A 16,140-nucleotide genomic window follows, 5' to 3' on the forward strand; every position below is an offset into this window, starting at 1 on the left:
ATCGGCGTCGCCGTGAGGTTCAGTATAAAGTCCAAGTGCGATAAGATGCTACGCGCCCCGCACGCCGTTATACTGTGGTTACGAGAGGGAGCGTGCGAGGGTGAGCCAAGAAAGATGGTGACTTGATGCGCGCCCACGGAGGAAGGAAACTAAGGAGAGGCCCTGACGTCACTCTTTGTGAAGCAAAAGTGAAGCCGGAATTTGGCGTTGCTCATGGCGATGCTCCGCCTTTTGGGCCACCCTCCTCTCTTGTTTACATCTTTCGCGAAACCACGCCGCGCTGCGCGTAGTGTCGCGCGCGGAGCGCGCGCGCTCGCGCAACATCTGGCAGAGCACGGTGCAGGTAACACAGTGCAACAAGACACGGTGACTAACGCAAACCCGCCCACTCAGCGCCTTTGCCACGGCCCGAAACCTACACTCTTAGGCAAAATCACACCCTTTGGCTTGCCCCTTCTGCCACACAACAATAATCGTTATCTGCCTTGATGCGTTTCCTTTCTTTAACGCTGCGAGCCCGGAACTTTCCAGTAACGAACGGCACGCGCGTTATCAGAAGGCGCACTCCAAAGGGTGTAAACTGTTCTATGCTGATAACGCGCGTGCCGTTCGTTACTGGAAAGTACCGGGCTCGAAGCGTTAAAGAAAGGAAACGCATCAAGGCAGATAACGATTATCGTTGTGTGGCAGAAGGGGCAAGCCAAAGGGTGTAACTTTGCCTAAGAGTGTACCAGAGCAACACGTGTGAGCGCTCAAAACCATAACAACGCCGCCATTGTGGCCCAAAAGGCGTGGCCATACAACAACAACAAAAAAAAAAAAAACAAAAAAGCAGCAAAAAAATGAGAACCTACTACGTCATTTCTGCCACACTTTTCTCCTAGCGCGCGGAGGGGGTAGGGCCTCTCCTTAGTTTCCTTCCTCCGTGAGGCGGCGGTTAGGGCTTTAATTAGGGCAGGTGAACGCGCGCTAGGGAAAAGGTGAGCGGCGTCTCCTCTAGCTCGGCCGCACGCGCCCTTTCTTGGACGTAGCATCCGGCGTAAGCAAAGACTGAGCTAGCCGAGATGGCTGGTGGCTGCATGTGCGCTGTCTTCGCGCGCACCTCGTGCTGTAGGCAGCGTAATCTCAAGTTTCGGAGACGCCTTGAAGCGACAGGCAGCAGAAGTGTTCGCTCCCCCCCCCCCCCCCCTGTTGGCGCTCTTGCCGCCAGCGTCGCGAGAGCGAGTGTTCGCGGTCAATGAGTGAGATCTGTTCATGTTTGCCTGTGCTAGCGTGTCACCTTGCTTGCTAATTAGTAAGCGAATGTTTGCTGCAATTAATACGGCCTATAAAACTGCGAACCTTATTTGGTGTAGTGTAATACTTTGATAAAGCTATCAATACTACGCCTTTCCGGTGAAACTGCGTTTTTTGGTGTAGTGTAATACTTTGCTAAAGCTATCAATACTACGCCTTTCCGGTGAAACTGCGTTTTAGTGTGTAAATAAATAATGCAATACGTCAACATATGAAACAAAGGTTAACAATAAAAAAAATAACTCTGCAGCTCGATAAAGCTAACATGTCGCGCAGTCCTAGCAATATCATCGCCATGTCGATCTCGTTATGTGGTTGCCCATTATTTAACGAAGGGAGCCAATATCGAATCATTTGCTCGTCATAGTTTGTGCGACAGCGTTTTACATTCCATAGTACCGGATTGCTATGTGCCATGTGGGACTGTGTTAATTTGAAGATTGGCACGGTTTTGAAGTGCGGTGTCTTTCTATTGCGATAGCAATTATAGGACACTGCAGGGAATTTCCGCCGCCGTCGTGAGTTTTCGTATAAAGCCCAAGTGCGATAAGATCCTATTGCGCGCCGTATTCTGTAGGCGCGAAGGTGAGTCGAGAAGGATGGTGGCTTGATGCGCGTCGTCTTCCCGTTCGCCCAGTGTTGTGCGCTCAAGGGGGGGAGGAGGGGATGCAGGCGAGTGCCTCTTCTAGCCCGTCCGTTGCTGTGCATGATGCAGCTCCGCGCGCAATCTTGGAGGTAACCTGCCGCGGGTGCCAACGCTAGACGAGCCGCGATGGCTGGTGGCTTCGTGTGCACTGTGTTCCCACGCGACTAGTGTTGGAGGTCGCGTAAAAAAGTTTCGGAGACGCGCTGAAGCGAGACAGCACAAAGCGTTCGCTCGCCGCTGTCTTCATCACGCCAGCGTTGTGACAGCGTGTCCACGGTCATCAAGTGAAATCTGTTCGTGTCAAGTTCAAATCAATCTGTTCGCGCGTAACACCTCGCTTGTTAATTCAATTAGTAAGCAAATGTTTACTGCAGTTTAAACAGACGATAAAACTACTACCTTTACGCATGCAGTTGTCTAACACATTGCTATCGCTATCAATGCCTCGCCTTTCGCGTGAGACTTCAATATCCTTTAAACTTATAGTAGCGAGAAAGCCTGAATTTATTGATTGAAGAAACTGTAATTCCGCGAATAATGCGCCTGTGAGAGACAATAAGGCACTTTGCAGACTAATCTAATAATTCGCTTTTGTAGTAACAATAGCCTCTTAATATTGTCATTTGTACTTCTGCACCAAACTAGAGCACCATAATTAAGAATAGAAAAGAAAGTTATGTAGCAACAGATTAATAAATACCGGGAACACTGTGCAATTACACTGCAAGAAACCAATAGTGCGTGAAAGCCCAGAAATCCGTGTGTGCATCCCATGATATTGTTGCAGAAAAATAGGTGCCTAGAGTCTTTAAGGTCTGAACGTATCCAGCTGATGTGTAAATGATAAATGATAAATGCATAATAAGCTGTTTCTGATGCGGATGGAACATTACCTCTTTAGTTTTCCTGAGGGTCAGTTTTAGGTGGTTGCATGTACACCACAGCTAAATTAAATCTAGAATGATGTTGGCATGATTTTCTAACTCAGCAGCGAAGTGACCAGAGAAGAGCCTCGTGTCGTCAGCATAAAGAACGCAGTTCCCCGACTGATAAATGGCAGCAATGTCAGTGGTATATAAAATAAATAAAAACAGGCCTAAAATACTTCCTCGGGGTACTCTTGAGGTGTGCAGTGCAAAAAATAAGACTTCATACAAAGGTGAGACGAACACAGTGCTGACTATTAACTGAAGTTAATTGAAATCACACAAATATATCACGGCGGACTAGCAAGCACCGCGAGAGAATGGTCGCGTATGGGAAAGGCGTGATCTGACATTCCCCTACCAAGTGGGATATGCTATATGGGGCAGATTAGATGCTGTTTAATAGGCAATAATGGAATAAAATTAAAGAAAAAAAAACTGATGGGCTCATTATGAAATTTTATTGCCAGTACACTACTATTCAAAGACAAGGGGACTAAAGAGACAAATAAATTATTAAAGGCATTAGCAAGGCCAACACTTTTTAATTCTGTCCCATCCTGTATTAGAATTGTAAGTGGTTCAGGTACATTACCAATTACTGGTATTAGCTTTTTTTGCAGAGTTCAGACCTTGCGTGAGAAGAGCTGAACAGATTAGTGTACTAAAGTTTCTTTGCTACATGAATAACCTTGTTTACATGGTTTCTAAATACTTTATCAGCACGTCGGAAAACCTTAGTTGCATAAATACAACTTACAGGACATTTAGAATTATAATGTCCTCAACTGCACAGGCAATATGTACAATGGCACAATCACTCAGTGTATAATTACCATGTGTGCAATTCACTGGAGTTGACAGCGGAACCATGAACCATGGAGATCCAGCAGTCACATGCTCTGCAGCATGTACAAAACTTTGGCTAAAGCAGTGATGATTGCTCAAGTTGACCATTTTTAGCCAGAACGTTCATGTCATGCTTAAAAGCCAGCATGTGCCAGAGGTGCTTTCACACACGTCAGAAGCTTTCTTTGCCTTTGCACTAGGTGCCAAATGTTCGTCCCGGCTACTTTATGAAAGACCGCACATGCTAAGCTGCTGCTGCTGATTCATGTCCTAAGGGCGCATTCACACTTGCGAGTCACAGCGGTTGCGCGACCGTCAGTCGTTTGTGACCAGGCAGCGGCTCAACAACACCGATGTTCACACTTGCAAGCGGTACCTCAGCGACCGGCAGGTCATCTTCTCATTCGAAACGAGAACTCCTGGGAAGGACACCATTCGTGCGCTTTCGGGCGTTTCGTTTTTGCCGCCGGCAATGACAGCCGGATGCAGAAAGTCTCACGCGCTACTTCCGGGGCATCGGTGATTGGTTTAGCGGTTTGCGACTCGCAGTCGCAAGGATGGAAAATCTAGCAGCGTGCGACTGGCCTGCGACCGTCACTTTTCGACTAACCCGACCATTTGCAACCACAACGGTCGCATGACCTCTGCGACTGGCAAGTGTGAATGGGCCCTAAAGCAACATGGGCTATAAGAGATACCATAATGAAGGGCTCCAGATACATTTTCACGCCACACCTGGTGTTTTCTAACATGCACACAGTAACGTTTTGATGTTGGTTCTTCTTCTTGCTTCTCCGTTCTTCGTTGGAATATGAAGTCTCTCGCGTGACGATCAGCAGCGATGATCAAACACAGACAGGAAGCGATGTAGACAAGATGGATAATGAATGTTTATAGCTAAACATTTACATGTAAATAAATTATAGGTAATGCAAATTAATTACAACTTGAACAATAGAGCAAGCAGTGTCTAGCTCCTCGACTGTCTCAATGACTGTTAGAGCCCATACTACTGTACTGTGCCTCACTGATCTACCAATAATCCTAATTTCAGCCAGACTGAGGGACAGGATATCATCTGGACTAATATAGCTCAAACAGACAAAGAAAACGGGCAGTAGGACTGTTGGCCCGTCCAACTGATGCGATTGCTAATGATAGCTAAAGGTTTGGCAGGCCACAACCCAAAGGGATGGGCTTACCCTTGGAAGTAAATCTCTTGAAAAACAAGACTGTTTTCTTCTTTCTACAACTATGTGTCCCTTTCCCATTTCCACATAGTCAGCGACGGCTGCAGCAAGAAGTGCCAGACATGCGCATTTTATTGCCAGGCAATCTCAAACCCTGGCAGCATTTCTAGCCAGTAAAGGACTCAGGAGCCGGTGCCTCAACACTGTGTACAGCAGTCCCACATAAGGTTTGTCTTCGTGGACAAGTTATGACTGCAGGCAGAAACTAAACTCTGTGCTTACAAGACCGCATCCTCCGAATCCATTCTCTGAATCCACACTGCGCCCCCACGGCCTGCGCTTCGGTTCGTCGTCTGACACCATGCGAGCCTTCTGACCCTTCAAAAACACAAAGAGAACCCAAGCGGTTGCCATCCAGACGCACAGGGAAGTGGATCCCTGCCTTGTATGCATAACACGTGGGCAACTCGCGACACTGCAAAAGTGTACAAAACAATCATGCAGCCTTACACACCCAGTGCTTGGTTTTTGCATTCTGCCCTCAACAGAATGCGGCCGGTAAGGCCAGGAATTGAACCCGCCACCTTGCTCAAGCAGCAGAGCACTATAGCCACTGAGCCACCATGGCAGGTGTGTAGCTCCAGGAAGAGGCACAGAATTCCACAAATAAAGAGAGCAATGTCATATGATTGTATTTTTTCAGTGAACAATGAAGCATGACAAAGAATGACAATGACTAAGAAGGCACCTTGACAGCATACAAGGCCCCTGGGCTCAGTATAAAGATGCAGCGTCGATTAGCCACCATGCCCAGAATGTTATCACACTGCTCCAGGCTGATGACGTGTTGCTTAGCTATACTGGATACCTCTCGTCCTGTCTTGCGGTTTCGCAGCTCCTGACTGCTTCCAAGTGTTTCAGGCTGTCGGTACAGGTACACGTGACGCACAGCATTGCACAGGGCCACAAAGCTGAAGTCAGGAGACGCCGTCTGATAGTTAGCCAGAAAAAGAATGGGAACAGAACAAGATGTGATATATACAAGGTCATCTCATAGATAACCGATTAGGGGCATACACAAACTAAATCACCTTTGTAATACTGAAGTAATATGTACATAATCTTGTGTCAATAAAAATGAATTTGCATGCCACCTTAAGCACTCAGCAAAATCTCAATATGAGACTGCCAGCCATTTGGTCATACATCTTATGCAGCACCAACCCATTTATAATACTTAGTGGCTTATGTTGAGTGTCATTAGATGAGGAAAAGGTAAAAGAAAGAAGATTGAATTAATGAAGCTCAGCTGTATTTCCTGAAATACAGCAGTAAGTAGCAGATGTAGATTCCTAGTGTAATCTGACACAAATGCACAGCAATTGATTCATTACATAAATCTCGTGACTTGAACTTGAAAGCAAGCTGTACCACCTATTACAATTTTGGTAACAAGCTTAAATTCACATAAACAGTAATTTACTACATGTCTGTTCTGTTCCTGCTCTTGCTTTCACTGCAATAAACTTTTCTCAGGAAGCTTAAAGAAAGATCACCAAGGCAGGATCACTACACATGCAGCTGGTAGCTCGCCATTTTGCTCAAAAGGCTGCCTGCACTTTTCTTCAACTTTTCCACCTCTTCACACTAATTTACTTACCTTTTCCCTTTAATCTTTGCAACAACATACCCAGTGGCTAGTAGGTAGACTTCTTTAAATGTCAAGACTAAGCAGTGCCTCTGACAAAAGCAAAGTGCAAGGCAATTTCATAACTGATGAGGTGGTGGTAAGATCTAGTGGCGAGACTGATACCACTATGCTTATACTATAACCTCTGAGATGGGCGAAATGGCAGAAGGTTACACCACACAATGTTAAGCCTGTAGAGAGCTTTCAGCGTCAAAGTGACGAACTTCGTTCGTTGGCAAATGGATGCCTGGCATCAAAAAAGTTGATGCTGGCCACTGATCTGATCTGACTTGGGCAGATATTTTGGTCTGGCGAACGGTGCTGCCAGAAGCATTCATCGAGCTGTGATGAACATGAGCCAATCCGCGCGTACATTTGCTCCCTTGGGATCTGGTTCGTCTGCTTGTAATGGTGGACAATTTGCCCAAGGCAACATGTACTGCTGAACACAAATTTGTTTACCATCTAAATATGCGCATTGTATGCTGCCTACCATTGTGTTCTTGAACAGGTGTGGCATCATCTTGCATCGGTGCAACTATATTTGAATGCAATGTGTGGAATAAAGATGAAAAAAAAAAAAAAAAAAAACGGCCGTGGCTTAGCTTGGTTAAGCCTGGTGATTGCAAAGCAATAGTGTGTTATTCTCGGATCAGCTGGTAGTAATTGAGTAAATATACTCAGTAATGCCTGAGAGGAGCGGGAGTTAGGCCGCCGTTGGTGGCTACTGCCTCGCCTCGCGATGGCGTGAGATGGGGCCCCGTTTTTACACAGCTGGTGTGACATCACACTGACCGTAGCGCCCCTGGTGAGAGGAGCGGGAGTTAGGCCGCCGTTGGTGGCTACCGCCTCGCCTCGCGACGGCGTGAGATGGGGACCCGTTTTTACACAGCTGGTGTGACGTCACTCTAGGTCACGTGGTGTGACGTCACGCAGCGAGGTCACGCTAAAGGTCAATGGTGCCTACCACCGCCTCGCCACGGAACGGGCTGAAGTGCGACTTAAAGTAGTATTGCTTCGCAATAAAAAGAACGTGGCAATGGGTGGTGTGCTACAGCAGCTAGAATGTCAAGTGAAGCAATGTCAGGCATTCCACTTTCTCGAGCGTGCAAAGATACAGATTAGGGGCATGTTACATATACAGCTGGAACACTACTCAGGCAACAGGCAATCACAAATCATGTCTGACGTAGTAGTTCTGCGGAAACCCGCAAGGTGGAGAGAAACAATGAATAAAGGGAAAATCAGACATCCACCCGTTCGTAGCAATTGCTACAAAGGAGACCCATACGGGTTCCTCGAAAGAAAAGCCTCAGAGTTGAAGAAAAATTCGTCCTGGTCCAGGACTCGAACCCGGCACCACCGCCTTTCCAGGGCAGCCGCTCTACCATCTGAGCTAACCAGGTGGCTAGCAGATGGCAGGGCGAAGTCGAATTTGTCGACAACACACGAAGCAAAGGTAAGTGTTTGACGTAGTAGTTCTGCGGAAACCCGCAAGGTGGAGAGAAGCAATTAATAAAGGGAAAATCAGACATCCACCCGTTTGTAGCAATTGCTACAAAGGTGGCGGTGGTCCCGGGTTCGAGTCCCGGACCAGGACGAATTTTTCTTCAACTCTGAGCCTTTTCTTTCGAGGAACTCGTATGGGTTTCCTTTCTAGCAATTGCTACGAATGGATCGATGTCTGATTTTCCCTTTATTAATTGCTTCTCTCCACCTTGCGGGTTTCCGCAGAACTACTACGTCAAACACTTGCCTTTGCTTCGTGTGTTGTCGACAAATTCGACTTCGCCCAGCCATCTGTTAGCCGCCTGGTTAGCTCAGATGGTAGAGCGGCTGCCCCGGAAAGGCGGTGGTCCCGGGTTCGAGTCCCGGACCAGGACGAATTTTTCTTCAACTCTGAGGCTTTTCTTTCGAGGAACCCGTATGGGTTTCCTTTGTAGCAATTGCTACGAAAGGGTGGATGTCTGATTTTCTCTTTATTAACAAATCATGTCTGTCTGAATGACTGACACTCCCGAGTTCCTTCGTGTGCCTGCATGTGTGTGTGTTTTTTAATCTCCTTCTTTCCTATGAGTGTGCATTTTTCTTTATCTTTCTGTCTCCCCTTACCCCTTCCCCAGTGCAAAGTAGCAAAGTGGATATCTATCTTACGGTTAACCTCCCTGCCTTTTGCATCTCATTTATCTCTCTCTCTCTTTCACAAATCATGCAGCTGCATTTCGAAGCTGGCATTCATATGATTTATGATGCCTTACTTCTCTCTGAAGGTCAATGCTTACACAGCAATTCTCCAATGTTTTGCAAAGAAAGCCACTTTTAGCAGCAACGGCAGGTTCCAATTAGGGTAGGTCAGAAAGGCTATTTTGGGCATAATTCGCCTAAAATGACAATGGAAAGACACTTTAACAAGCTGAAATTGGGCACGTTCTATGCCAAGGTTATTGAACGTGTCCAAAAACATGATAAATTCTCTTAATGAGAGCAGCATTCTGGGCAAGTTGGTAATCCATTGCTTAAATGATATTGCGCGACATAAAAACGACACGGACGTCAGAAAAGACGACACACCATTGTGCTTGGTGTGTCGTCTTCTCTCATGTCCGTGTCGTTTTTATGTCGCGCAATATCATTTAAGCAATAAGTTCTCTCCTAGAGAACCACCATCTTGTGTTAGTTTTTAGTACAATGGTACAGTATCTGTCTGCCTCGTGGAATGTGTGGTGGTGTCCCTTGTAATTTTTCTTTCTTTACTTAGAGTGAAAACTTTGTAATTTTATCACTCTGATTCGAAATACTTGCTGAAAGTGGCAGCACTAGCTGAACTGTAGGGGTGACAGTATCCCAACCCACTTTCCTGCCGGCTGGCAGCTTGCAGTGAACGATCACAATAAAATGTACAGGGACAATATCAATATTATTAGCCAATGTAGAGTTATTTAGGTATTATGGAACAAAAATAATACCATAAACAGCTACTTTGTTCGCTGCACTGATATCAAAGTGTTTTTACCCTTTCTGTTCACTCTGACGCCAACACAGCGATCGCAAGGCGCCATCCACTTTTTTTTCACTCAGTGTAGTGCAAGCCAGCAATCATTCAGCATTGTGTCGCCGCTCGTTTTCCCAAGCACAATGTTTGTCATGAAAGTTCACTCTATGTACTCCACGCTTTAACTCTTCTGTTACCGCTAGAATTGTGCCAATTTTCAGTGCTTTTTCGTTTTAACATTTTATTTCAAGGCATGGTAGTCGCCACATAGATCACAATACATAAAATAATAGCCTTATCACTAGTGTTTTGAATGGATGTATAACAGTATTAATTTCGCAGACAATATTTAAGAGTTCTTATGTGAAACTTCAAAGAAGCACCTCAAGGAACACTAAGTAATAATTCGCTAGTATTAGTATAAGTACTGAGAGTAAAAAATCTGAAATATACAAGATATGCACCTAGTTCCTAGTTTCCAAATTAAAAAAAAAAAATATTATGAAGATTGGTTGGCATCAATATTAGCCATAGTGATGACCATGCTATGCAGGAAAGCAGTAGCTTCGCAAATGTGAAAACGGTAAGTTCCTATGATACAGGGAGCATTTATGCTAGCTCATTGCAGCAGGCACCTGGTTTGTTTTTTACCCTGATGCGATGGTTTTCAGGTCACAGACGCAACAATGGTTGACAACAATGAATTGTAAGGACATGACGAAATTTGTTGTACTCAGGTCCATCAGACATAGAGTCAAGAACAATTAGAAAGATGTCCACCTCAGCAACAAAACAAACAAAAGGGATTGTGACGGACACTGATTTTTGTTCTGGGGCACGAAATAGAATATATATATATATATATATATATATATATATATATATATAGTGAAACCTCGTTAAACCGTAGTTGGCTGGAGCTCGGAAAAAGTATGCACTAAACAGTAGTACTGCTTAAACGAAATAGCGTGAGATCGCCCAGTTACCTGTCAAAAATGGAACTATGAGAGTGTGATAATCAAAGTGCAGAAAACATGCAGTATTTAGTCACCTTGCGCGACAAACGTATGTTATTTTTGTTTGATGCCGCGGTGGGCTAGCAGCGACGACGGCGGCCTCAAACTCGCTCAAGCTATGAGCCAGCTTTTCCATCAGCCCCCTCTTCTCGGCAAACACCTGCATGAGGTTGACGTAACATGCAGCATCTGCCACTGTCGGGCCTGAATCGCCTGTGCTGTCGCTTTCCATGTCATCTTCATCACTGTCGTTAGGCGACCCTTCAGCAAAATACAGGCAATGATGGCGAATAGTCGAACCTCTTAGCCGACATATTTTCACAGTCGCAGCAGCATTGCCGACCAACTTCTCCTTTGTATTCCAAATGCCACACACTGTAGTCAACAGCAGATCCCTCTTGCGTGCCAGCACCGACTTCTTTGTGCCACGTTCGACAGCACGAATGATGTCCAATTTTTCTTCTATGCTGAGCACCCGGTTTTTGTTCTAGCTTGCATGACGTCACAACACGGGCCACAATATTCCGACTCTGGCATGGCGCCGAAATGATGCTCATGTTGATTTGCGCTTGGAGGCAGTTCCGATCTCTGAGGCTCATTGCTCTGCCGGGCCGTCGCACCGTTGCAATTTCGCAACGAAAAGTGGAAACACTACGTGTTAACCGATACGTACGCAATAAGCTGGTATGGTTTATGCGGATACAAAATGCATTATGTTCAATGGCTGCTGCGTCGGGGATTTGACTTTACTACTTTTAAAACGAAACTACAGTTTAAGCGGGTACGGTTTAATGAGGTTTTACTGTAATAGCTGGCCATGAAGGAAACAACAGAAATACCGCAGGCTTTGCATTCACAATGATGATATCTCGTGGAGAAATATGAAAAGCAAATGTTGCATACCACGAACTTGCGGTCCTGCTTTGATGCCTGCACATATCCAAAGGCGTTGAAAGTGGCCACGTGCTCCACACGAAATGAGTCTGTGTCACCATCCGCCATCACATTGCGGGGTTGCCAAACAAGGCCATCGACATCGTGTCGAAGACAAAGGGCTGGCATATTGTCCGCAGAAGAACGTACACTGAATAGCCACTGGTGTCCACTGAGATTAATCTGATTTGTGCCAGGGAAAAGAACAAGGAAGAAGATTAGGCAGAACGTTGTCACTTTTCAATGAGCACATGCAGTAATGCTTCCTAAGGTAAGGTATCAGAAAAAGAAATGGATGGAAATGAGCACTGCATGTGCATTTTGGTGGCTATTCAACACTGGTACAATGAAAATAGATGAAAATAAAAGCATACCATAATTATGACAGAAGCTTTTAACTGAAGAATACATGCAATGTTCTAACGGTGAGAAGTCTCTCAAGTTCACGGCAGAGAAAGGTAAAGCTGTCGTTCTATTGCAGCATAAGTGAATCATTCTGCAAAATATTATTTAAAGAAAAGATAAGAGTTTATAACGCTGAGGCTACAACACACCTGATGTGTCGCTCGGTGGGAGTCACCGCAGAGTCTTGTGAATGTAAAGTACTCCGTCGTGGCATCACATTCATCCAGTTCATGGTAGTTGAAACTCGGTTTATCTGATCCCAGAGCCTATAAGAAATATATTGAGAATACAAGTGTAAGAGGCAGTTTCTCTGTGTCTTAGAAGTTCCTCTAGAACGTTCCACTTCCTGTGTAGAGGTAGCACCACTAATACAATACTGTTGTGTTAAAAATGTGTAAATGGAAATCATGGTAATAAGCACAATTTTGGTTAAACAAAACAATTTACAGCCAAGCATGATTCACCTTTTAAGAAACCTTGATATAATAGAGATCAGCAGAGATGTCACTTCAGCCCTGGGAGTGTAAGTCAGCATCAGCCATGGCCATGGCCCCAGCACTATGGGTGGCAAACGCCATGGACTACATTTAATATCTACACATACACGAACACCCAAGAAAGTGGATGGGGGGGGGGGGGGGGGGGGGACAGCCACTGCTGTAGCCCAATTGGTACAGCATTGCACGCATCATGCAGAGGTTGCGAGTTCAGCTCCCGCCTGCAGCAATGTTTTCTTTTCTTCCACTTTCTTTTCCCTTTTCATTATTATTTCTACATTCCAATTAAAACCAAGTTCATTTCGCCTATGTGTTCCTTGGCCTCATATGATGGTTACAAGCCCAAAATCGAGTTCCTTGGTTCCCGTAGTTTTTATCCCTAATTAACATGAAGACTTTGATGAAGAGTAGTATGTAGAATGTACAGTAACACTAGATCAGCGCTTTACATGTGCAGGTAGCAAAAGATTAGGTAAATATATTGTTTGAAAGTTGCTGTCAAATGGGTACTTCTCAGAGTAACCACAACAAAGGCAAGTGATTAAAGGGCCCCTCACCAGGCCCCATGGCAAATTTTGGTTATACGCTGTAACTTGTTACGTGTCCTCTAGAGAGCGTTCTGGTGGAAAAAATTTGTTTAAATCAGCTCATTAATAGCTGAGATAGAAATATTTCAGTGCTGCAAACTCATGATTTCAGGAGGCAAGCTCCACTGCCAAGCGAGACACTCTCTCCACTTGCCTTGTCTAGCCTCCGCAAGTGAAATTCCTTCCTTGCATTTTCCCATACCGTACCTCAAGGATCGTGTGATGCACACGTCACGGGCCCTGCCTTCATTTTTTTTTTCTCCTTGCTTTTTTGTAGCGTGGTGCACTTTCGCTGACGCCGTCGTGTGTGAACTGTTGCGATTGTCAGCGCACAATTTTGCGCGCTATGCACAAGGGCACCAGACTAGCGGTATAAGTCAGTGCTACACAAATACTGAGGCAGACACAAGCGGATCACAGAGCATGATGCCACGCTGGAACACGGTAGAAAATGACATAGTTTCATTGTCCGTGCGCACGACTGCATGACGTGGGAACAAGCATACGAAATGGAAGTTCATCTCTCTTGCTGAAGTGCTAAGTAAAACAAAAACAAGCAGACATTCAGTTTGTGTGTTTTCTTATTTCTCTAAGCTTTAATTAATCTATTCTGGCAACATATTACACAAATAACAGATGTTGGCTTGAATAATTCTCGAGGTCACGTGTCACCATGAGCGACGTCACAGTGAAAACACGTGTACGTAGGCGCACTAGCACATGTGCGTCATCCTCTGGCTTGGAGTGCGGCGGCTGTGAGGAGAAGGGAAAACGGCGTTCGGTTTGAAATTTCAGATCTTTCTGCAGCACGTAGCGATGTAATACTTTGCAGACATGATCGTTATCGTGCATTGTATCAGAGTCCTTCCATGTTTTTCTGGTCACGAAACTCCGCCGTCACGCTATGGGAGAGGTTCATATGCTGCCCAAAGGTGCCGCGACGCGGCGCCACTGTGCCACAGAGGGCATCGTTCGCGTACCGAAATGTGTGCGCAGTGCGAGGCGAGCTGACTTTTCGGGTACGTTCTGTGCATGTGCTGTGCTATTTTTCGAGTGTTGGGCTGTTTGGTTGAAGTGGTGGGGTGGGACAACGATGCCGAACACGTGTTGCGTGCCTGGGTGCCGTTCCGGCTACAAGGGCACGACCGAAAAGGTGTCGTTGTTCTGTTTACCTAATAACAAGGAGCAGCGCGAGAAATGGAAGCGGGCCATACCGCGGCAGGAAAGTGGCGGTTTTAATTTCGAATCGAAGTATACACGTGTGTGCGCGAAACACTTTGACGCCTCGGACATCGTCACTGCGTACAATTTCAACATCAACGGCGACGACGTGTCCCTGGAGCGTGAGAAGCCGACGCTGAACACATTTGCTTTATGCTTTGTTGCAATCTCAATTTGTGTTATACCAGGATAGAGTAGTTCACAGCAATAGCGCCCTTACCCCGACCATCTATGAAAGGTATAGCATTAGAATTCCTTTAAATGCAAGTGTTAAAACAGAATAATATGCATTGTTTTATTTTCCATTGTCCTTTAGTCTTGGCTAATGATGGGTTACAATTCTTCAATTGCACGTACTTTTAAGTCTATAAGCTGCTATGAGTAAGAAGGTTATTAGCACACTGTTAGCTACATTTGTATTGTGATTTGCTGAGCAAGTTTTGTCTGCATGTTTAGGTAACAGCTGAAGAAGTAGAAAGGTGGTATCTCTAACAAGCCATTTAAAAAAAATTGCTGTATTTGTGATGTGGCTACTTGTGTTCGTTTGAGAGTTCTTTAGCCGTGTGTTATGAAATGCTTATGCTTTACTCTTTCTTGTTTATAGAAACAATCGACTATGCATTCTGTACTTATTGCCATTCGTTTGCTGGTGTTTGTTTCCTGCCTCCCAATGCATACCTCTCACGTTTGATCTTATTTCTTTATGCGTATTATATCAGTGTCATGCTTTTAACAAACTTCTTGCATTGTGAATGGTGGAACATTTGTGACCGGACGCCTCCGTGCTATCTGTATTTCGCTCCGCTTATTTTACATGATAAATAAATGATCGTGCTTGTATTTTGTTTTTGCACCAACACGTTTTATTTATTTTCTTAATCGAATTATAAAGTTTTTTTTTTCATTTTTCGACCATGATAAGAATATCAGGACCGGTGATTGCAACATTTTAACATATTGTAAATAGTTGCGATTTAAGAACCAAAATACCTAGTCTCGTCGTTTCTGCGTCGAAACCACGAGCAGTGAAGTGCTGGGCTTACTGACGCTTCTAAACGACTGCTTGCTAAGGCAATTGCCTAATTACAGCTAGTTTCAACTGTGCAGGTCCTAACACTTCAGGTTCGCCTTAATCCGTTGTTAAAAGCCGCACCGAAGGCATTTAGCAGGATGCGTTGTTGGGCAAGTTGGTTCATTGTAATAGGAAACATTGGTTGCGCTTTCTAGACAATCACATGTAAGAAGACAGGACAGGTCTGTCTGTCTGTCCTGTCTTCTTACATGTGATTGTCTAGGAAGACATTTAGTAGCGAAGTTCGTCTTGAATTAATTCTACCTAAATCTTATTCAGAAATGACATCGCTTTGCAAGAAATCTTAAGCGCATGGAGCAGCTCAGTTCCCTTTTCTTTGTCATTAAGTATTCTACGGTAGCAGCCCTTTGCAATAGCAATTTCATTCTTTTGATCTCGTTATAAGATACTGCCCACAGAGTCCTTCTATGCCACAGTTTAACAGAAACTGAACAGCTGTGCTCGGCGAACAATCTGGCGCTATGCGCAACGGAGAATTGGCGCTTACTCCTCTGGTGATAAGTGGGACCACTGGCGTTTTGTTGCGAATGCGCGGTGTATAATTTAAGGCAAATATTAAAAAGCGGAGCCCACCGAAGCGTTGAGGCGAACGGCGATGACGAAGAAATCCGGACCGGGACCGCCCGGCCGTGTACAGCGGACGCACTTCGACGGGGGCGAAATGCAAAACACCCGTTTATTTAAATTTAGGTGCATTTTAAAGGATCCCAGGTGGTCAAAACTAATCCCGAGTCCCCCACTACGGCGTGCCTCATAATCGTATCGCGGTTCTGGCTCTTAAAATTCCAGATCTTTCTTC

The 16,140-nt window shown here is 45.1% G+C and overlaps 1 protein-coding gene across 1 annotated transcript in view; it reads right to left on the reverse strand.

Annotated features, from left to right (window-relative positions):
• Positions 1 to 5,574: 5,574 nt before the first annotated feature.
• Positions 5,575 to 16,140, reverse strand: part of LOC126545614 (nudC domain-containing protein 1) — a 31,607-nt gene continuing 21,041 nt past the window's right edge. The window contains exons 8-10 of the mRNA XM_050193536.3: positions 12,093 to 12,209; positions 11,509 to 11,721; positions 5,575 to 5,898 (exon numbers count right to left, since the gene is read on the reverse strand). Of these exons, the coding sequence (XP_050049493.1) occupies positions 5,644 to 5,898; positions 11,509 to 11,721; positions 12,093 to 12,209 (585 nt within the window). The 3' untranslated portion in view covers positions 5,575 to 5,643. The remainder of the gene's footprint in view (positions 5,899 to 11,508; positions 11,722 to 12,092; positions 12,210 to 16,140) is intronic.

The sequence above is a fragment of the Dermacentor andersoni genome, chromosome 1 (assembly GCF_023375885.2).
Source record: "Dermacentor andersoni chromosome 1, qqDerAnde1_hic_scaffold, whole genome shotgun sequence".
Lineage (NCBI taxonomy): Eukaryota > Metazoa > Arthropoda > Arachnida > Ixodida > Ixodidae > Dermacentor > Dermacentor andersoni.